General features: G+C 45.9%; 1 protein-coding gene across 1 annotated transcript in view; it reads left to right on the top strand.

Moving 5' to 3' along the window:
* Nucleotides 1–24,082, top strand: part of Adamtsl3 (ADAMTS like 3) — a 216,983-nt gene that overhangs the window by 97,453 nt on the left and 95,448 nt on the right. The window contains exon 6 of the mRNA XM_057756193.1: nucleotides 9,605–9,731. Coding sequence (XP_057612176.1) covers nucleotides 9,605–9,731 — 127 coding nt within the window. The remainder of the gene's footprint in view (nucleotides 1–9,604; nucleotides 9,732–24,082) is intronic.

Raw genomic sequence — 24,082 nt, 5'->3', positions numbered from 1 at the left:
AGTCTCTCATTGAACATAGTTGGGATGATCAGCAAGCCCTAGTGATCAGCCTATCTCCGCGTGCCCTCACTATCACCAGGGCTAGGATTATAGGTGTATGTCGCAAGGTCCTAAGAACTATTTTTTTTTTAAGGAAATTATAGAGTTAATACATGGAAGTATGAGGAAAGCTTGGAAATAGAGGAGGGGAGCAGTGGGAAGGGGTAGGATATAGTAACAGGAGACTGAAGATGATTGCAGTGTGTGTGTGTGTGTGTGAAATGCATAATGAAACCCATTAATTTATACATTTAATAAATGCTAATATAAAACAACTAATCTCTAGTATTCCATCGCTTCTAGAAGGCTCCGGGCAGTAACAGTAACTACAGCAATCAGCCCAGCTGCGTGTGAAAGAAAACACGATATCTATCTTTCCTCCCCATGGTCTTTCACGTTTCTTCTTCCTCTTTCCTTTGCCCCCCCCCCCCGTTTTCCAATCACCCACTTCCACTTTCAGGTTCCTTCCTCCCTCCATTCCTCTTTCCCTTTCTTCCTCCTCCCTTCTTCCCTCCCTCCTTCCCTCTTTCCGTCCCTCGCTCCCTCTTTCCTCCTCTTCCTCTTCTTCTTCCTTATAAATGTCATTCTTGTGCTCTCTGCCTCCCTCAGTGGTTTATGATGGGCTGTCTTAAAATCCAGGAATCCTGCCAAGTTTTCCAGGACCTTCCTACACAGTTTTCTGTTACCTGACTCCTCAGCTGTTTTAACATAATTTTTAAGGGGGTACCTAGAAAAATTTAGTGTAAGACAGATATTTTCCACACCCCTTCCTGCTCCTCTGCATGCCCATCCTTCCTACTCCTCAAACATCCCATCCAGACTATACAGGTGTTACATCTGATGAGCCTGCGTGGAGATAATGTGTCATTGCCCAGAGCAGGATTTATAGTCACTTCAGGCAAAGTTTTGCCATATACTTCTTACTGTTTTCAAAGTAACTGTGTAGCCCAGGCTAGCACCAAGCCTATGGTTCTTCTATCTCAGCCTCTTGAGTACTGGGAATCCAGGCTATGATGTACTCACTAGTGTTATCTGAATCAATCTATCAACATAAAATTCTCCATGCTTTGTCTTTGCATTCCTCTGTTCCCCTAACCAGTGGGAACCAGCAGAAAAATTCCAAACACATAGAGACAACATATTCCCAAATAACACATAGGCAAGAATCTCACAACAAAGGAAAAGTTATTTTGAATTCAGTGAACATGGAAATACAACTTGATAAAATGTGTGTGATACAATGAAAGCTGCCCTCAGAGGGAAATTTCCAACCCCAAAGAAGGCTCCAAGATGGTGCATCTATGGCTTAGGAAACTGGAAATGCAACACAATTCAATGCAAGTCAAGCAGAAGAAAATAACTAATGAAAATGAGAGAAAAATCCCAATGAAAAAGAATTGGAAATAAAGAGATAAAGGTGGCCAAAGTTAGATTTTTAGAAATATCAGTAGCATTTTATAGCTATAAAACAGACTAAGAAAATAATGAGACAGAAAGAAAATGGCATCAAAAGTAAGCATGAGACATTACTCAGATCAGACCCAGTGGGCAGTAAAAGGACAGTGAAGGAGTAACAACAACCCTGTGCTCATAGACTGGATAGACGAAATGACTATATGTTTTCAAGATAGGGTTTCACTGTGTAACACTGACCAGTCCTGAATCCACTATATGGACCAGGCTGGCCTTAACTCACAAAGATCCACTTGCTTCTACCTACTGAATGCTGGGATTAAAGGTGTTGGCCACCACAGTTGGCTTAATGTCATTCTTAACAGTAACAAGTTAGACAGTTGCTTGCTAAGATCAGGAACAAGGCAAAGATGTCCCCCACCTTCCCACCACCCCCACCCCCTCCCCCGCCGCCACTGCCTTTCAACAGACTGGGAATAAAAGACAAGAAAAATATGCTGTTTGAGGAAAAGACCAAAATTATCTTTGTTTACACATGATTTGATTGCATATGCTGAATAAAAAAAAATAAAGCCTCCTGGAACTAACAACTAATTACCGATAATACAGTGTATATAAACAGGTTAGCTGTACAAAAGTCAATGACTTCAAGGAAATACAACTCCACTCACATCAGCATCCCCCAAGGGAGCTGAGCAAAGGTGGAGGACCGGCATTCTGCAGCCTCCAGTCTCCATGTAAAGTAGCAGCAATCAAAGCAGCAAGAAGCCAGCAGAAGAAGAGACAAACGGGAAGTGGTCTGAACTGTAGTGGAAAGCCTAGGAATAAGTCCATAGCCATCCAGGTGATCTCCCAGGAAGGAGCAATGAGAGAAGACAGTCCACAGATTGTGCTGGGAGAACCGGATATTGCCATCCAAGAACTCTAAACACAGATTGGCCTCCTTCACCAAACGTAACTATCACAAACCCAGATGCAAAACGGAAAGTCTTCTTGAAGTTGACACTGCAGCATCCAGCCTTCCCTAGCTGCCTGCCGATCTCTCTTTGTCTCTTGCCTGCCCTGCTCTGTCTTATCTAACACTCCCTATTGCCAAATCTTGCCATGCTCAACGCTTGCTGTTCCATTCTTTTGCATTATAAGCTGTCCGGGATTTCCCTCTGCTTCAGCCAGTCCGCTCTGGGGCTTGTCCACTGCATAGCCATACTCCTTACCAGTTCGTGGGATTATGCTTGTTTCCTTCCAGCTTTTTGTCAATGCCACGCATTCCGTTTGTACTCAAAATGAGCTTGTTTTCTGTAAAGGTGACGTAAAGGGGTGTGGCTGAGCGCAGTGGTACAGATCCTTCCTAATATGCAAGGCCCTGTGTTTGAGCATCGGCAATGAGGGAGGAATTCATCGGGGCTTCTTCACTCCGAATGAAGCGATATTAGACACTGAGGTGTTGAAAAGTTGAGAACGAGTTAGATATACAAAGGAAAGGCCTGGGCTCATGACTTGCAGAACAAGGAGGCAGCGTCAGGTTTGTGTAAGGGTATCTAGTCTTCTACAGGGCTGAGAGGTAAGATGTGGGTCGTGCGATAGTGCTGGAAGTTGGGACTGCGTGTGCGAGTGGAAAGAAGCAAGTTGTTAACTTTTCCCGAGCGCTGTCCGAAGAGCCACTGAGTGATTTTCCAAGAAACAGCTCAGATGGGCTTGCCGCTAGAAAGCTTACGTCCCTGGTAGTGTGCCCAGATATTTGGAAGGGGCAGGATCTGGGGAAACAATGGGAGGTCAGGTTTGGACACTTGAAGGCTGCAAAGTGCAACAGTGGGTAGGATGACTGATGAGGGGGAGGGAACTTTAGGAAGGGACAGCAGGCTGTTTAGGACCACATGGGTGAACGGATATGGTAGACTAGTGAGGTCATTGGGAAGACAGAAAACGTTGGGTGGGAATGAGATGAGCTTGGTACACCTGTGAATAGATAAGTTGTCTCAGATTTTAGATCTGGGCGGGGGGTGATGGATGCTAAGGTCCTGATATCTAACCTAATGCCCCTGGGTACTCAGTAAGGAGCGCAGAGGACTGACCTTGTCACTGAAGGGGACAAGGAAAGTGCCCCCGATGCTGACTGGATGGAAAAGTCTATGTGTCTCGTAAAGACCATGAGCGAGAGAAGAAAGGCTGGGAGAATATTGCACAAGGAAGGTTAACAGTCCGGTTATTTCAGGGACTTCGCGAGGCTCAGGAGGTAGGTTGATAAAAGCTAGTTGGCGACCTCGGTTTGAGTAAAGCCTGGCGAGAAAAGGCATTGGTGGTTAGCAGACTTCACTAGTTTCCCAGGGGTACGCAACACATTGCCACAGACTTGATAGATTAAAACAACAGAAATGTGTTTTCTAATACCCTGAAAGCCAGAAGTCCCCAATCAAAAGCTTCGGCAGGATTTGTTCCTTCTAGAGAGAAAGCTCAGCCCTTCCCTCTCTCTTCTGGCTTCTTGTGGTTGATAGTCTCCATTTCCTTCCTTGTGGATCCATTGTGGCAGCCTTGGCCTCTGTCCTCACCTAATCTTCTCATCTATCTCTATGTCTTCCTTTAAAATAAAAACAAAACAAAATCAGGACACCTGTTATTCTTCCCAGGATGGTTTAATCCCAGGATTCTAAATTGAAGTTGCATAGACATCCAGCTCACTTCCTGTAATGCATGATGTCATCTGCACGGAGCTGGCTGATGGCCATGTGACCTCTCCCTTAGTGTCACCGAGATCTGGCCTTTTCAATGGGCAAAAAATGAGACACAGCCTTTCTTGTATGCCCTTTTAAAAAATGTTCAATTCCAGAAACATTCTATGTGCCCAACAGGATAGCTGTAACCAAGGGGGCCTTCAGTCAACCCAATTTCACGTTTCCTGGCCTCCTGGTCCTCACTGTCCAAACTTCCCTTTGTTATCTAAATCCAGCTTCCTTGTTTGCCCCGGTAACTCCCAGCTTTGGAAGAGGTCTGCAGGATGATAGCAGATTCCAGTTCTGAATTAGCCCGTTCATGAGCTGCCCCCATTGTGTGTTTGTGAATCCATGCTGCAGGAAGGGGTAATGTCTGTTTTCATTTTCCAAGGTGAATGCAGGCCATCTGAATAAAAAGATGTAGAGACTTCCCTGTTGAATGCAGTATCTTTCCTTCCTCAGGGAAACACTCCCTTTTTGTCCTATGTGATGGCTGTCAGCAGTTGTCAGGGAGAGAGAGTCAATTATGTGAGTCACTCTGCTGGCCTCAGGATCACTGAAGGGAGCCCTGATGAGTATCTGGCACAGACAATCATTTTTGCAAGTGTGTTTACAATTTTGTCATTTAAAGGAACATGTCACAACGCTCCTGGGAGCAAGTTTGCATGAGCCCGAGAAAGCAGACGGCAGGAGATGGCCACAGGCCTCGCCATGGTCTCACTGAATGAAGCTTGCTTCTGCTTCTGATACTTGCCGGGCCAGCTCTGCGGATCAAATTCCATTATTTTTCCCTTTTCCTCCTCCTCTTCTTCTTAGGCGTGTGTGTGCGTGTGTGTGTGTGTGTGTGTGTGTGTGTGTGTATGCATGCGTGCACAAGTGCCCATCGATGCCAGAAGAGGGCATTGAACCTTCTGGAACTAGTGTTGCAGGTGTTAGTGAGCCACCTGACAAGGGTGCTGGCAACCAAACTTGGGTCCTGTGCAAAAGCAGTGCACACTTTTAACTGCTGAGATTCCTCTTCAGCACCATGTTTGATTTCTCATTTTTGTTTATCAAATTTCTTGGCAGCTAATTAGATGAAATCACTTAGAGTTTGTGATAAAATAATTTATGAGGGGATAGACAGATGGATCGGCAGTTAAAAGCACTGACTGCTCTTCCAGACGATCTGGGTTTGAGTCCAGATGGTCATGGTGGCTGACAATTGTCTGTAACTCCAGTGCCAGGGGATTTGATACCCTCTTCTAACCTCCTCAGACACTGTACCCATGTCGGAAGTACACAGACGCACATGCAAACCACACACCACACAAAATAATAACTTTTAAAGTAAGAAATAATTTTGTTATAAAAATTTACAGTGAAATTTATGAAAAGAATAACAAGTAACCCTGGGTGTCTTTTGGGGATTGGGAATTATCTAAGCACCTGACTCACGAGCCTAGCAGCCACTGACGGAGCAGGAACAGTAATCTTCCTACCCAAATGGAGACAATACATTTTGTTTATAAGGAAAATGGGTTCAGATATGGCTTCCATCGGATGGGGCAGACTTTAAATTTGCTCCTAAAACCTGGTTGATTACTCCCATGACATTTGGGCGACAATTACTCCAGCATATCTTGCAGGCAGGTTGCTGCTGCCCGTCCCATGTTTGCTGTGTGATAGCGATGCTTGCTTTTCTACCCCAATAGTATATACAGAGTACCATCCAGGACCATGGTCACTAGTCTGTCGGGATAAAGTGTCCAGTTAGGCACCAGCTAAATTTCACATTTTCTCTAAAGTAATAGCCAGTTTTCAGAGGTATCAGACAAAAAGTTCATTCAAAAAAACTGTTTGGCTCTTGAAGAATTAAATTTGATTTATCTGGGAAAATCCACATTTTGCTTCATTTGGATTAATGGCGCTTACTTAAGCTCCATCTGCCTGAACTTTGCAATGATCTTTGCTGAGTTTCTGTTTATAGATGACTATGTCTTCCAAGAACCAGTGCTCATATTTTTAAATCTGTGTTTATGTTATCCTATGTCCTGCAACTTTACACTTCCTCCTTAACTACCCTACGAGATAAGAATCGTGTCTTATTGATTCATACTTTTAGGCTTGGCACTATAGCAGAGGATAGTGTAACTGATGCTGACATGCGCCATGGGTTTATCAGTTAGTAGTTTATGAATCACTGTAATTAGGTATCTTGGCCTTAGGCGATGTCACAGAGGTTGAGAACACTTCAGATAATATTGTAGGAGTTGCTTCTAGCGCTCTGTGGAGGCTCTAGAGAGACAGGGTTCGGCTGGCCTCAATGTCAAGGGCTCTGGCTTACACTTGATGAATCACAGGCGATCAGACCTTTTCAAATATCATTTTTCTGTGATGTTTTCACATGCTTTGTTTGGCTGTGAGATCTGGATGGATTTTAACTCTTAAAAAAAATCAGGAAGCAAATACAAGTGCTTGGGAGGGATTCAATAGCCCAAGATTTTGCAAGGCCCCAAACACTCTTCAAAATAAGCCCATCCTTGCTTTTCAGCACACGCCCTTCCTGGATGAACAGGGAGAGGGTGGCTCTCATCCTCACGAAACACATAAGCGCTCAGGGACAGCGACATGTGAGGACAGAGCTTGGCCCAGGAAGACGGTGTCTATAACTTCATGGCGGAATTATTTCCCATGGGGAAAGTTTCATGAATGCAGTTACTCACTGGTCCGATCCCAACCATGCGAGTATGTTTCCAGAATCCATCACCCTTAAGCGGTTCCACATGTGCCTGTAAATATCCACACACAGTTCTCTGCAGCAGGGATCCTCGCTGTCTTTCTGCCGAGAGCAGAGGTGCATGAAGGTGCCGCACACTGTTGGGATTCTGCTCAGAGCAGCGATTCTAAACCCGTGGATCTTGACTGCTCCGGAAGGCCCACATATCAGATATCCTGCATATCAGATTTTTACATCACAATTCATAGCAGTAGCAAAACTACAGTTACAGAGTAACAACAAGATAATTTTATGGTGGGGTCACCACATGAGGAACCATATTATAAGGTAGCAGCAATACCGGGCCGGGCGGTGGTGGCGCACGCCTTTAATCCCAGCACTTGGGAGGCAGAGGCAGGCGGATCTCTGTGAGTTCGAGACCAGCCTGGTCTACAAGAGCTAGTTCCAGGACAGGCTCCAAAGCTACAGAGAAACCCTGTCTCAAAAAAAAAAAAGTCACAGCATTAAGAAGGTTGCAAACCACTGGCTTAGAGGATCAGGGGTTTAAAACTATAACTGGCACCGTGTGCTCTCTGTGCCGTGGGGACAAGCCATTCAGCTTCAGCCGTGTGCTGACAGACTCCTTATTTGTAAGATGACGATAAAAGATCCCACCAATAAAAGGTCCTAAGATTGATGCAAGGAAGGAGTGAAAAATCAGGGGCAACGTTTGTGGCACAGTGCCAGACATGTGGTAAGCATCCAGTCAAAACCAGCTTGCTGTTACAGGGCTGGTGGGTGAAGCTCTTGTCCTGTAAGCCCAAGAGCCTGAGTTTGGATCCTTCGAACTTGCATAAAGCTGGATAAGGCAGCTTGGATTTAGAATCTCAGCTCTGGGGAGGCAGGAGTAGGATGATTCCCAGAAGTTCGTGGGCCAGGAAGGAAGGCAAGGACCGAAACCAAGTGTCCTCTTCTGAATGTCACACGTGTCTCCTGATGTGTGTGCTCCCAGACTCATATGTTAACATACATGAACACATACAAATTTAGAAAAAAAATCAGCTTTCCCCAATAACTTCTTTAAAGTGATCTTATCGGGATGGAAGGGATGCAAAAGCTATTGAATCCAGCAGCTAGTTTAATCTGTCCACTAGTTTAATGCCTGCTGCAGCTTTCCCACCAAGGAGCCCGGCTTGGAAACTTTCTCCCGTTTGAGTAGAGAATGCTGAAGGCTGTAGCTTCGCTGGTGGTGATTGCACAGAGCAAATGTAGACCCTTCCCTCCCGGCATCCTGGGGCGAGGCTGCAAACATCCCAGAGCACAGTTAGCCCCTCATTTCCCTGGACCGTCTCCTGCCTTGCTTCGAAACCTTTGTTCCCTTTTGCGCCTTCCCTTCAACACCAACATTTTAGAGACATCCGCCTATAGATGTGGTTTGAGTGCTATCCAATCCCTCTTTTCTCTTCAGCACCTGGAGTGTAGAGTGATTTGACAGCTCTGCCAAGAGCAGCCCACAGGCTCCCGGAGTCCAAATGGACAACAGAGAAGCAGTCAGAGTGACCCTTTGTCAGAACCCCATAGAACGGTTCCATCGGTGTACTGCTCTGAGGGAAAAAAAAAAAAAAAAAAAAGTGTCCTTTAACCCTTGCTAGATTGTCTGTGAAATGCACATTGGCATCTTTAGCTCTGCCTCCCTGTGGAGGAAAATGAGTCTCCGAGAGTCTAAACGGCCCAGCATCCTGTATTTTGAAAGACGCAGCCGGTGAGTCAGGATGTGTCATGGCGTCTGTCTCCAAAGTCCCCCATTTCAATGCTAGTTGGGTGGCTGTGGGAAGTAGAGATAAACTATTAGACTGGTTAATATCGCTGGGCAATCTTTATGCACAAGTCCTATTGGTGAAATCAGAAAGAAATACAAAACACAGCCCTTCTCCTGGAAGGAGGATTTCACACTAACACACACCACAGGCATAGTAACACAACAAACTGAAGACAGCAGTGAAGCTGTCTCAGAACACAAATCCTCGGTTTTCTCCTTAAGAGCATTTGTGGACAGATGGATATTGTTATACGGAGGTGGTAGCCTCGGGGTAAGAGCAGCTCGCGATACAGAATTGTAGACGGAACGGTACAGATGAAGGATGTATCTAGAGAGATACTGTGGGCCCGAGGCATAGACATCCCGTGTAAGAAATGAGAATCAGGCAAAGGTAGGGTTGGAGAGAAAGGGGGGAGTAGGAAGGGGAGCTGGGGATGTAGCTCGGTTGGTGACAGCTGGGTCCTTGGCACTGCGGGAACCAGATGTGCTGAAGCAAGCCTGACTCTCAGCACGTGGAAGGTAGAGGCTGAAGGACAAGACACTCAGTGTCATCCTCAGCTACACAGCAAGTTCAAGGCTGTCTGGGCTACAAGAGAGCCTATCTCAAGGGAAGGCAAGGGGGTGGGAGGAAAGGGGGGAAAGAAAGATCTTATGCAGGTATCTGAAATACAATTAAAGGAGAGTGGGGGGCAGGGAGACAGTTGTAAGCATGTGATTCTGGGGGCCTGGGGAAAGGAGGGGAAGGAGGGGAAACTGTGGTTGGTATGTAAAATGAATAGAAAATTTAAAATAAAAAAAAAAAATGACATAGATGATCTTAGACTCTAAGACATCCCATCCGTGACATTTACAAAGCAGTGTGCTAAGAAAGACAGCCAGCCTATAAGCCAAACAGAACAACATCCTAACCCCCTCTTTCCCACACAGACGGTGGGTTGCGACAGACAGCTGGGAAGTAATGCCAAGGAAGACAACTGTGGTGTCTGTGCCGGAGATGGCTCCACCTGCAGACTGGTGCGGGGCCAGGCCAAGATGCACCTGGCTCCCGACAAAAGTAAGTTTTGCAGCCCAGTTCCGTGTTTCCATTCCTACCAGAGCAGCGTGTCCCCAACGCCGAACTTGTCCGGGTGAAATTAACTTTGGCCGCTTTTCAGAAAGTCAGATTTCTTTCTTTATAAAAATCATTGTTATTTTTCAAGTTTCTTTTTGGAAAGTGTGTGTAAAAGCTGCTTCTACCAGCTCTTTAAAGGTTCCCCCCCCCTTTTTTTGAGCTTTTGTCATTACAAAATCTTGCAATTTTAAAAACATTTGGTAGTTAATTATTAAATAGCCTAAAGTATTTTTCAAGCAAACTGGGGTCATAATTTCACCTTATTTGTCTTCTTTTGGTTGTTAACAAAACAGAAAGTGATGTAATATTTATTTTGTTTTTCATTTTTGGTTATCTATTGAAGCCATCTATCTGCCTTACCATTTTTTAATTTTTTTATTGTTGTAAACTTTTGTGTATCAGGAATACTAAACTTTAATCTGTAACACCTATTTCAAATGTGGTTTTCAGTTATTTCACTTTTATTTTTGCTTGTCTTGCGGAAGCAATGCTTTCGAGGCTGTATTTATTCCGATGTTTTGTCTTCTCATTTCAGGGGTCAACTGTGTGTACTAATGGCCAGCCAGTAAATACTTTAAGCTTTGCGAGACATAACACCTCTGTTCTGGCCACTCAAAGCCATTGTCCTATAGAAGCACACACACACAAACAAATGTAGCTATGTTCCAGGGAAACTTAATTTAAAATAAATAAGCTACAGGTTAAAGTTGCCCTTCTTTTTTTTTTTTTTTTCTTTTTTTGGTTTTTCGAGACAGGGTTTCTCTGTGGCTTTGGAGCCCGTCCTGGAACTAGCTCTTCTAGACCAGGCTGGTCTCGAACTCACAGAGATCCTCCTGCCTCTGCCTCCCGAGTGCTGGGATTAAAGGCGTGCTCCACCACCACCCGGCGGTAGGAGCCTGTTCTGACTCTGAAGAAGAGAGAATATTCATGCAAGTTTCCGGTCAGTATTTCTATGTTTTTCTATCTTTCCATTTCTTAAATAGTTATTTATATTTTATGCATATACATATGCTTGAGTATGTATATGTAACACATGTGTGCCAGAGCCATAGAAGCCAGGGCAAGCATGAGATCCTTTGGAACTAGGGTTACAAACACTTGTGAGCTGTCATGTGGACACTGGGAACTGAACACAGGTTGGCTGCCAGGGCTGCACTGAGTTGTTTCTCCAGCCCAGCTTCAATACTTGCTTTATGTCTTTAAATCCTCTATTCATTTTTTTGTGTCTTGTTTTGTATAAAATTAGGATTTTATTTATCCCTCAGTTAAGAATACCATTATAGAAATGGAGGAGAGGTGGTGGAAAAAGAAGGGGGGAACAGGAAGCTGGAGGACAGGAAGTAGGGGGAACAGGAAGCTGGAGGACAGGAAGTAGGGAGAAGAGGTAGCATGGAGAACATGTGGACAAAAATCTTCCTGATTTATTTATTTATTTATATAAAATATAAATTCCATATGTGATATAACACTAGAGAAAAAAACCTGCTATTTTGTTCGTGTTTTGTTTTTGTTTGTTTTAGTTTTTTTTTTTTTTTTTTTTTTTTTGAGACATGGTCTTGCCATGCATCCAGGCTGACCCTTTTGAAGCCTCCTGGGTGCTAAAATTCTAGGCATGCTCCATCACACCAAAGAATCTGGGCTTTATTGAGGTCCTGCTCATCTGCCACTCAAGGCTGAATGCATGTCGAGAAGTGGAATAGACAGAGTGGTGTTCAGGGGCCAACCCCAAAGCTTGTCATCTGTGTGGTTTATATCCTGGGTCAGGTGCAGTCATCAGAACCATTCAGACAATGGAGTGACTTGGGAGGACTCACAGATCACCCCCAAAGATAACCTGGAAGCAGGGAGTTCAAATAGGAAACGTCTTTTTTTTTTTTTTTTTTTTTCGAGACAGGGTTTCTCCGTAGCTTTTGGTTCCTGTCCTGGAGCTAGCTCTTGTAGACCAGGCTGGCCTCGAACTCACAGAGATCCGCCTGCCTCTGCCTCCTGAGTGCTGGGATTAAAGGCGTGCGCCACCACCGCCCGGCAGGAAACATCTTTTAAACCACCCTAGGGCCTTGGCCTGAGGGAGTGTGGCCCAAGATGTGGGAAGATGAGGTATTTGTAAAGATACAGAGGAGGAGGAATTCCAGGGTCAGAGTTTGCAGTTCTTTTGAGTGAAGACTACAGGAAGAGACAAAGCAACATTTTCAGCTTGGGCAGCTTGTTATGCTCATGTGCTCTTCTTCTGAGATCAGGCATCCGCAAGAAAGAGTTGTCCATCTAGGGCAAGATCCCATCTCCCTGGATTTTGCCTTCTCTCAAGAATCTTGGCTCTCTGGTTATTCAACCCTTTATAACCTTCTGTGTTTTCCTATAGCTGTTGAGTGTATTTTGTTTGTGGCTAGAGGCTGGTTAAGAAACATACCAACCCATCATGGTTGATGGGAAGGTGCCCTTACAAGTGGGACTCGGTCATGAATGTGGTTAGGTCCACCCAAAGAGAGCATGTAGAACATGAGAAAACCACGGGTTGCTCACGAGGAATTCCAACATTTAATCAGAGAAGAGGAGTGGCTTGATGAACACAGAACTTAGCAAGAACAGAGTCACAGAAGCCAAAGGAACCGGTCCCATCTCAAGGAAGTTAAACGCTCTTGTGGAGATGGCTGGAGTCCAGGACTGCCCCCTCCCCTGTTTCTGGCAGTTTGAGGGTGTCTGTAGTATCCACAAGAGCGGCATCTGTGAATCTCAGACATACGAGCTTGATCACAGCGAGCTGATGAGGAAAGAGAAGATGAGAACAGTAGAGGGGTTTCCCAAGGGGAAGGAGGGGATAAATTCAGGGCCCAATTGGAGAGCACGATGGAAAATGACTCCTGTCCCATTCTCTCGGCTCTGATTGGCTCCTCACTAGGTAGAAGAGTTGGTCACTGAGAATAAGGGCAGGGAGATGTGGTCACTAGGGGGAAATTCAGATTATAAACTTCTGTGTTAGATGCGTCCTCTGAGAAGAAGTCTGGACTGACGGTCAAAGCTGGGGGAGCTGCTCTCCCCTGCTTTGCGGTGTCTTCCAGGACTCCAGCTCATCTCTGTCCACATCCTGGGTGGATGTCTTCACAGATGTCTTCATGGCTACAGAGTTAAAAGTTAGACATTACACCCACCTTCTAGATAAAAAGAGCTGGTAGCAGAGACCTTCTTTCAGTTCTGTGTCCTTTATTTAGAAAGAGAAGTCGCCCCTTAGGGCTTCGTCACCGACCAGAACTGTAGCATCTGATACTATTGCTTTTGAGGGGACAGAAACCAAATGCTAAGTATTCCACCCATCATTATTACTGGTACCAAGACAACATAATACCTTATGATTATCAAAGTTCTCTTCAGATGTATGATGTCATTTCATGTCACTAGGTCTCTTGCATTCCAGTTTTAATGTTGTCAAACCCATTCAAGACCAGAGATGTTAAGAAACATCTCCACCAAATAAGTTCTAGAAAACAACTTAAGAAGGGGTTTTACGAAGCTGCTGATGGGTGTTGGGGAAGGATCACAGAAGGCTGGGCTGGAGGAGAAAGCACAGCTGGAAGAAAAGATCAGATAAGGCAATTTGAAGAGACAGGCTGTCCCATGAAGGGCTGTGTGTGTGGAGGCCAAGGGTCGCCATCAAGTATCTTCCTTGACTGCTTTTAGTGTTTGCGACAGTCTCTCACTGAACCCAGGGCTCACCAATTCATCTAGGCCAGCTGACCAACGAATTCCAATGATGGACCTTTCTGTATCTTCAAAGTGCTGAGAATCTTGGTGTGGGCCACTCTGCAGTCTGGGTCCTGGGGATCTGAACTAGGGTTCTCATACTTTTGTGGCAAATATTTCATTGGCTGAGTCATCTCCACAGCCCCTAGTTTTTCACTATTGATGAGCCCCTTCCTCTCCTCTCCTCCCCTCCCCTCCCCCACCTCTCTCTATCCCTCTAGGTCTAGGTCTTCCTGCCTCTCCCCCATCCTTTCCTCCCTCCTGTCTTTTCTTCTTTCTCTCCCCTTCCTCTCATCGACCGTCAGCTTTTGTAGTATGGATCCTTACAAGAATCTTTTGAAATAGTTGATTGCTTTTAAAAAGAAAATGAGAATGCAAAATTGGGTGGGTGTGAGTGGGTGGCCTGGGAGGAGCTGGTAGAGCAAGGAATATGATCAAAATATATTGTAAGAAATTCCCAAAGAACTAAGGAACATTTTCTTCAAGTTATATGTTTTCTCTCCAGGAAAATCTCTCTGTGTGTATAAGCCCCAAATTTGTCATTCTGGCTTTCTTTCTTTTTTTCTCTTTTTCCTTTTGTTTGTGTGTGATATGTGCACATGTTTGTACATGTGTGTGCAGGTACAGACACTCAGCTGGGCATGTGAATGCTGAGGCCAGAGGAGGAATTCAGAAGTCCTGCTTCGTCATTCTCTTCCTTGTGCCCTTGTGACAGGGTCTCTCACTGAACTGGAGCTGGCCATTTACTCCCTAGACTGGCTGGTCAGCAAGTCCGGAGAGCTTCCTGCCCACTTGGGACGCTGCTAATTAAGAATCCCCAAAGTGTCCAGTGTTTTTGCTCAGTTTCTGTACAGAAAGGAGAGCCAGGGTGCTCAGGCAGACCCTTTGCCAGAAGGAATGGGCGCTGTGGTGAGCACTGGCGATGTGGTGAGATCTGGCTCTGTGGTGAGCACTGACACTGTGGTGAGCACTGGCAATGTGGTGAGATCTGGCGCTGTGGTGAGCACTGGCGCTGTGATGAGCATTGGCGCTGTGATGAGCACTGACGCTGTGGTGAGCACTGGCGCTGTGATGAGCATTGGCGCTGTGATGAGCACTGACGCTGTGGTGAGCACTGGCGCTGTGATGAGCATTGGCGCTGTGATGAGCACTGGCGCTGTGGTGAGCACTGGCATCTCATTCACTGGGAAGCCCACGTGCCAAGACTAAGGCTAAAGGTAGCATGCTTGCATGAAAGCATGGTGCTTCCTCTTCTTGATTCTTTCTCTTGGTGGCCCCATCCTGTCTGCCGTGGCTCTGAAACTGGCCAGCTGAAGCCAGTTTGGCTGGGAGTTCCCCAGGCCATATGGAAGCACTTCCCTTAATCACACTCTGTGCGAAAGAAATGTGGGAAATGAAGCCATGGCTCCCCTGAGCGTGCATCCCTGAGGCCTACAGGGTCCATGCAGCTTCTAAGCCCACGTCTTGCCAAGCAATCACTCCTGCCTTCCCTGGGACTCTCTTTGAGTCAAGACATGGCCAGGAGAGGCTATTGGCACAGCCTCGCGCTGGATAAAGCGCAGAAGGCTGCACGCAGGATATCGGTTCCATGGCGCAGCGAGGCAGACCCAAGGTGTAAGCCTGGAGCCAAAGCCTTAGCTATGAGAAAAGTCAGAAACGAATCCAGATACAGCACACCAATTTCCTGTTCGGAGTCAGGCGGGGACTGAACTAACAACGAGCATAAATAGATTTACATGTTGGAAAAGAAGCTGGAGGCCACTCAAATTCCAAGGGAGAAAACTCTGGTGGTCTTCAATATAAAACAGTAATTAAGTAAAATGTTTTAAATGATGAGGTTGGAGAGATGGCTCAGTGGTTAAGAACACTTGCTGTTCTTGCAGAGGAATTGAATTTGGTTCCTAGCATCAGCATCTGGAAGCTCACAACGGTTTGTCCCTCCAGATCCAGGGAATCCAAAGCCCTTGTTTGACCTCTGAGGTAGACACACATACACACACACACACACACACACACACCACAGAAAATAAAATAAAACCAACCTTTAAAATACAAATAAATGATATTTTAAATGACTAAAAATTCTATACATGTACAAAGTAATTTTTGGGTTTTGTTTGCTTATTTTTAAATAATGAGTTATTTTTAAATTAAAAAGTGGCTTATGTATATGGGGTGTTTTGGCTGCATGTATATCTGGGCACAACATACATGCAGTTCACTCAGCAATCAGAAAAGGATGCCAGATCCCTTGGATCTGGAGTTAGAGATTAATGTGAGCTGCCATGTGGGTGCTAGGAATCGAACCCAGGCCCTCAGGAAGAGCAGCCAGTGCCCCTAACCACTGAGCAGTCTCACCAGTTCCCAGTTCGACATTTTGAGGTGTGTATATAATGTGGAATAAGTCAAGGTAATTCACATCAGAACCACAACAGAGAAGTTAGCACAGATACCTGAGTATGGACACATACTTGGGGACGTCCATGTTTGTCCCTTACTGCAGTGTCATCCACATTAGGGCACACTGAGGAGAGTAAGGAAGCCCAGCTCGTCTGTTCTGGGCTTGCCATCCACTTTGCCAAGCGATAACTAAGTTTATTGTATGGTGACATCTAAGGCCAGGCCGCGATGCCAGTTCCTCACTCAAGTTTGGGCATTGGTGATGCTAAGCAGGCCTCAGCATCCCGATGCTCACACTCTAGGCTGGGTGGACCACGAGGCTGTCCCACAGTGTAATGCGTATGCCTTTTCCTCACCACACACTGCTCATGGCTCCTTTGATTGGCACTTCCAGAGGTAACCTGCAGATTTAACATGATCCAATGCGAGGAAGACTGAATCTGAGATTAGGGATTTGATAGCAGATAAACGATTGATTTTCATTCCTCCCCCTTCTTCCCCTCCTCAGCGTTCTGTCTCCCCATTCCTCTTTCTGGGACACTGGATCTTTGGCTGGTGAAGGAAGAATCAAACAAAAGTTGTTGTTATTTTATAAAAATTATTTGTGTGTGTGTGTGTGTGTATGTGTGTGTGTGCTTTGCCTGCCTGCATGTCTGTGTGCACCACATGTGCCTAGTACCTGGGGGGGTCAGAAGAGGACATTGGATCACTGGAACTAAAACTGTGGGTGTTTGTGAGCCACCATGTGGGTGTAGTAGCTCTATGCAAGCCCTGCACAAAAGCAGCAGTGTTCTTTAGGACGGAACTGTCTCTCCAACCCCCCTCCTACTCCCCCCCCCCCGCATTGCCATTTTTAGTGGCATGACCCCTATCATTCATAGAACCTACCCTTGGCACAAAACAAATAGCTCGGAACTGGCAGTTCAAAGTTAGTTCTTGCTGGCTTAGTCTCATGTTTCTGCTTATCTTCAAGCTTCCCATGGAGAGAGAGAAAAGTCGCAGGTGGACTTTGCTGAGAAACGTTATCATAGGTTATGTTTCCACGGCAAAGCAGGTAGATCACAAATGTCGCACGTGTTTGTGAAATACTATTGCACTTCTGGTAAGATGCACAGCCCTTCCCAAAGCCTGTGTCATCTGACCTCCATAATGTCCTGTGCTGCCATTTGCCTCTTGCATCTTAAGGTGCAACCACACTGGGTTTCTGGAAGACTCTAGAATGCCAAGGGGCATTTCTACCTTGGTGCATTCTCTCTTGCACCAGCCCACTCATGTCCTGGAATATTCTTGCTTCAGTTTCTTAGCATGGCTATCTGGTTCTCACTCTTTGGATCGGGCCACGTCTCAGACAGGCATTCAGACAATCTGCCTGAAGCCAACCCTTCTCTTTTGTTTAGTTCCTGCTTAGCCTTTTGCTGTAGAAAGTTCTTCCTTTCCTCTGTGTTTAACTTGCCCCTCAGACTAGCGAGGCTTCACAAGAGTCAGCATCACGCATGTTATGATGTCCAGCTAATTCCTCGCGCTGGGCCAATATCAAGCACACCCTCGGAGCTCAATTAACACGGAACTAATGAGTGTCTACACTGAGCCAGGCGTGGTTCTGCTTCCTGCTATGATTTCAGTGGTGCTGGATGGCGTTGTGCAATAGGCTTCGCCTAGATGCCAAAGAGCGTTGTAATAACCTCAGCTTGGCTGCCAACAAAGTCGTGAGCACAGGCAAGTTGCTTCACTGACTGGGGCCTTGGCTCTTTCATCTACAGCGTCAGCACAGAGGAGTTCGGAGACTTTTTCTAGGGCTGGAATTCTTAAAAATATAATAACTATAGCTTATTCCTTGTTTTTAAAATTAGACTTTGGGATTGAATAGGGGTTGGAGAAGTGAGACTTAACATGTAATATGAAATAGTTTTTCAAAATTTTAATGAAAAGATTTCATAGAGATGGCTTAAAGAGCCTGGGACATTTCTTTGCCCCACCGAAGTGAGTTCGTGTGAAGTTGCTTTTTGGTCCTGAAATCTCCTTGGTTACGTTGGTACTCGTACGGTTTACTGTCAAAAGCTGTAAGCTAGGCTTTTTCTTAGTATACAAACTCCCTTCTAGGTGTGTGAGTTCCTTCCTTCAATCCCCTTCACACACCTAGTCCAACCCCTGGGACCTGGTGCACTCTCAGAGAGAGGATGTTGTCTTGACCTGGATGGATCACCAACTGCATAGGTGGTCCCAAGGGCTCTGAATGAAACCGAAACCCCGCAACTCCCAGCGCCCACCCAGGAGTCCTGACATCCACCACAGAGATGAAAGCTGGGTCTAATCAGTAGTAATAGCTGGTGGTGGTGGTGTTGCTGCTGCTACTGCTGCTGGTGTCTCCCTCCACTGGTTGTGTGTCTATTTTGTGCCTGGCATGATTTTTTTCCCCTGAATGTTCTGATCTACGGCTATCAGGCACCTACCACCATGCCTTTCCATCTGACAAATGGAGAGATTATCTCAAGGGAATGAAGTGCCTTGCTTTAGGGTTCACGACCCCTGAGTAGCTAGAATGGTGTGGCTTCAGGACTATCCTGAGAAGACAGCCAAGTGAGCACGAGACGAAATGTACCCAAGAATTAGAGTGATGGGGACTAGAACGGAAACAAACAGAGATGGGTATGGCTGCCACCTACCCACCCCAATTCCTCCTTGGTGGAGCCCAGCTTCAAGAGTCCTTATCCACCATGCAGATCAGGATGACCTGTCCAGTTTGTCCCGCCTTAGAATCCTCAGCTCTGCCTTACAATTTTACATCTTCATGGGGATGGGTCAGGGGGTCAGATATACCCCAGACTTCCTGGGTGATTGCTATGCACCTCTGGCTAAGACTTCTGATTTTCAGCCTCAGTTTCCCCACTCGAGGCAACTGACAAGTTTATTCTTGTCAGACTTTTAATTTCTCAGATGCCACATTCAGGCAGAAGAGAAGGACACAGTAGGATTTTGTGGGCCATCTGAGTGGAGGTTGGGCATCTCAGGCCCCACCCCAACCCCGCCTTAATGCCTGAAGCTCAATTGGCCATGGGGGTAAGCATTAGCTTACATTTGACTAGATGTACTGCCAGTAGCCTCGCTCTTTTGAGGTAAAGGCATTTCTAGCCAGTAAGCAAATATGTCTTCAGGCTCAGAGCACACTGGCACAGAGGTCAGGGACTCAGCAATGCTTGACTTCCGTTGATGTGATGTAGCCTTAGGGCTCAGGGTGTCCTGAGAGGATGTTTGTCTCCAGGCCTGGCAGAGAGGAATCTACTTCCGGCTTGCAGCTGGTTGCTCTCGTTGAATCAAATCCTTGCTGAATTCCTACCTCCTTTGATGCCCTCTGCCTCTTGTTCTCCTTTTTCCTGCTTCAGCTTGTTGGCTTGTTTCATTTCTCCTATCTTCATTCGTGGAAAAGAACTAGGAAACCTCCAGCAGCTTTAGAATATGGGCGTCTATTCGCTGACTCTCTCCCGTACAACACAACCAGTTGTAGCACCACAGAGTGACGGCTGAATTCGAAACAGATTTCATGACTGTAGTTCTGAAAAGCCATCTGCGCCACTCTTCACCGTGTGACAGAAGGTGCTACCGTTAGTGTAAGCCATGCCAGGTGGTTGAGGTCATGTGGGGCATAACCAACCACCATGCTCTTTCAGATGACATGACAGACATCTTCGTACCTGTTAGCTCCGTGCAAAGGCAGCATATTATTTTCAATTTTATGGGTTCTAACTAGATACACTAGTATCTATCCAGATACCTTTCTTCCTGAAAAAAGAAACTTGTATACTCTTTGAATGGTGTATATGTTGTGTTCATAGATGAGAGCCGTGTGTGTGTGTGTATGTGTGTGCGTGCATGTGTGTGTGTGTGTGCGCGCGCGTGTGTGCATTTAGGTTATAGAAAAAAATATAGAGGAGGGGTGTCTCGGGGTTTCTATTGCTGTGATAAAACACCATGACCAAAAGCAACTTATGGAGGAAAGAGTGTATTTCATCTTACAATTCTCAAGTCACCCTCCATCACTGAGGAGTCAGGACAGGGACTCAAGGCAGGAACCTGGAAGCAGGAGCCGTTTAGAAGTGATGGAGGAATGCTTCTCTCTTGCTTGCTCCCCAGGGCTCTCACTGACTTTCTGGACCTGCTTTCTACACTTGATCTTAGCCAAAAGGCCGAGAAGCGATTGTGGACCTGACTTCTAATATAACTCAGGACCACCTGCTCAAGGATGGCATCACCCACAGTGAGCTGGGCCCTCATATGCCATTCATTAATAAATAAAATGCACCACAGACTTGCCTACAGGCCATCTTGAAGAGGCATTTTCTCAATTAAAACTCCCTCTTCCCAGATGTCTAGGTCTATGCCAAGTTGACAAGAACAAACACACACACACACACAGAGAGAGAGAGAGAGAGAGAGAGAGAGAGAGAGAAGGAAAGTGGAGATGTTGCTAACACGAGGGTCCTTGAAATGCACTTTTCTTGTGTTAAATTATTTATTTAAAAGCAAAATAATAAAAATACATGACATAGTTCTAGTTGGACTTAGTGAAAATAAGCAATTTGATATATATTATAGTCTGGGGGAAGTTACAGTTGATGCTTGTTGAATTCTGAAAATTATGAAGACAATATTTTTTCTATATGTCTTTTTTTTGCAACAAGGTTCATATATCTGAGAATGATGTAAACTCCTGACCCTCTTGCCTCCAAAACACTGGGATTATAAGTGTACACCACCACACCCAGCTCTGTTTCCTGTGTATCTTATGACTTAGGAAAGCCATGATCCACAACAGGAAACTAGAGATTGAAAAACAATAACAGGGAAGGGTTGGGTTTGAGAATGATCTGTGTGTGTGCATGTGCAGATACGTGTGCATGTGTGCATGTGTGCACGCGTGCGTGTGCATGTGTGTGTGTGTGTGTATAAACCAGTGGTGGCAAGCTCAATCATAAGTCTGTAATGATTGTAAAATCAAACTCTGGAGCTGTGAGAAACATCTGTAGTGAACTCTGGTGCACAAGGGAAGCTGGGCTCTCAGAAGGACAGTTATGGGTGGAGTTTGTGGTCCAAACCATGGATCTTTGGTTTAGGAGCTCCATGATGTTGGGCAAAACCTTGGAACATGAACAGATTTATTGTTCTGCATTGCGAGGATAGATCTCCACTAGTGCAAACATGGTGGCTCGTCTCAAGTTACTTAGCCTGGTGCCTGGGAGCACAGCACATGCTCAACCTCCCCCCAGCATTCGGTGTCAGCAGGTTCTCTGATGAACCTTTCGTCAATATTGTTTGTTGGACTCTGAAGGCAACTTCCCAGAACAAATAGCCTTAGGATTTCACAGGTGGGTCTGAGACAGTGGAGGTAAGCAACTTGTCCTGGGCCATGCGCCAATGTTAGGCTAAGCAGCTGCCGTTCCAGCCCACATTGCTGGGCTCCAGAGTCGGGGATTATGACCTCTCTTTAGAGTTTGTGGAGTTAGAAATGATGCAGATTCCCACCTAAAGAATGAGATGAAAAGCCCTGGAAGATGGCGCAGCCATTGGCAGTATCAAGGATATCACAGGACAAATTTCAGTGAGGAGGTTTGGGAAGAATTCCAAAATAATCAGTGTCCCGCAGGAACCATTGGCCGCCATCACCACCTCCAAATCTGAGTGTTCCCAGATGTGGGCTTCTTGCCATCGATATGATGGTTTGGAGCACAGAGGAGGCCTCTAGTCTGTGGGACACCCTTCAGCCACTGGAGTGTGTCACGATGGAATGGGTAGGATTTGATGGTGTCCCAGACTAGCTTGGCACCTTCCTCTGTGTGCCCATGGTGGGAGAGGCATCAGGGAGAGTCTTCCCCGAGCCTGCTTTTGCTTTTCTTATACTAACCCTTGCTTCAGCCTGATCCCAAGCTCTAGGATAGCACCAGACCTAGGGGGAATTTGCCAGGAGGCCGAGAAGTTGCCTATCCTAATGGACGGGACAGATAAACCATGGGGCATAAGGTTTATGCCAGGTCGGACAGCTTTAGGTAGTAAGCAGCGAAAACAATGCTTTATATCTGTCAACAATCTAAGATGTGTGTATCAAGTGCCACTACATCTGTCTGTCCAACTAGCTGTGTATCAAACCTCGGTAGTATGGCTTGTATCTCAACTGTCCTATGCCCCACACCCACCCCGCCCCAGAGTACACCAGGCTTGGTTACCAGCCTCTGGCTGTAGCTACTGTGAGATAGTGCCATCTTTAGGAGGTGGAGCCTAGTGGAGTAGGTTAGGAGTCATGACTCTGCTTTTTTCTTGTGACAGAATCTCACTGTGTAGCCTCAGCTAGCCTCAAACTTGTGGCAGTCATGCCGCGCTCAGCATCCCTATGGCTGAGATTACAGGCACATAGCACTGTGCCTCGTGCTGGGTCCTGCTATTGGAGGGGATGCTGGGGCCTTAGGATTTTCTTCCTGCTTCCCAGCTGCCAGGAGTTGAGCTGTTTTATTCCACTGTGTCCTCAGTTTCTTGATGCACCTCACCACAGGTCCAAGGCAACAGGGCCATGAGCTGGAAACTCCAAATCCATGAGCCAAAACAGCGTCCTGACTTCAGGTATTTCCTACAGGGACAGGAAACTAACATACGCAGGTCTCTGTGAAGAAATGTACTTTATGGATGGTGTATGCATCAAAATCCAACTGCAAAGCTAGATCTGATGGTGTGGTCCAATGATCCCTGCTTCTTGGGAGGCTGAGGCAGGAAGATTGCAAGTTCTAAGCTAGTCTTGGATGCGGAGTGAATTCAGGGACAGCCCCGACGACTCAGTGAGTGCTTGTCTCCGAATAAAAAGAGGAAGACTGGGGACCCAGCTAAGCGATAGACAAGCACGCTTTCCCCAAAATGCAGAAGACCCTCAGTTCAATTTCCGGTACTGAAAAAGATATTAATAAATAAAATACATAAAAGGTGATTGTAGTTTAGGTTCCAAAGAGTATCGGGGGGGGAAAAAAATCCCAATAAAACCCAGAAACCAACAGCAGAGGCCTCGCCCTGCAGCTGCTCCAGTTCCTCCCCTCCCTGTGCAGAGACACAAGGCTGCCTTCCTTTCCAGGGCTAATTACGGCCTCCATCTGGGCTCTGGACTCCAGCCCCTCCGTTTCCTCAGAGACCTCACCCCACCCTTCAGGCCCTCTTCTTTATCTCCCCTCCCTTTCCCATCAGGGCTTCATGGGACCAGGTCTCTCCCATCTTTAAAGGATAATTTTTGAAATGTGTGCCTGTATCCATGTCTATGGGTACATATGTGCATATCACACTATATGAGTGTATAATTTTATGTTTATGTGAAATATGTTTTCATCATTCATTTCTTTTATGGCTATATCAAGAAACTTCTTTCAAGTGTACTGGTCTCTATTCCTGCCCAAATCCTTTACCGACCTCTTCTGCCAAGTGTTTGAGACATTGTTTACATAGGCTGTCTCTACATTTTCATCATCGTTCATTCTGCAGATCAGAGCCTTACCCTGAGCCTGCTCCTCAGCAGGGAGAGGCTCTTCTGAAACTCGTAACAATTCCCTTACAGCGCCACCTGAAGGCCCTTTAAAGTCATTCTTTAGGTCCTCTAGGCGATACCTCAGGCCTCTGCTTCTCGCCCCCCAATGTTTCTGCCTCACAGGGTTCATCCTTGGTCACCCCTCAGCTAGGCTGTGCCGCTCAGACAAGTCAGTGAAGACAACATTTTGAAAAGCATTTGCAATGACATCAAGGCCTCTCCTTCCACCCCACCAGAGTCTGTACCCGAAACACCCAGACACCAAATTCTCAGCACCAGGGAGATTATTTCCCTAGAGGGTAAGGGGACAGGGAAGCTGTAAAGGCAGACAACAAGTAGGTAAGTTGTTTTTTTAACTGAACCTGATAAACAAGATAGTGGGAAGTAGCCTTCAATGCATGGGCACAGGAGACCACTTTCTAAATATAATCCCAGTAGCACAGACACTGAGAGCAACAATAAATAAATGGGACCTCCTGGAACTGAGAAGCTTCTGTAAAGCATAGGACACAGTCAATAAGACAAAAAGGCAGCCTACTGAAAAGATATTCACCAACCCCTCATCAGAGGACTTATCTCCAAAATATATAAAGAACTCAAGCAATTGGTC

Source organism: Chionomys nivalis, chromosome 23 (assembly GCF_950005125.1).
Source record: "Chionomys nivalis chromosome 23, mChiNiv1.1, whole genome shotgun sequence".
NCBI classification, from domain to species: domain Eukaryota; kingdom Metazoa; phylum Chordata; class Mammalia; order Rodentia; family Cricetidae; genus Chionomys; species Chionomys nivalis.
Note: the sequence above shows the minus strand (reverse complement) of the source record. Positions and strands in the feature narration are given on the sequence as shown.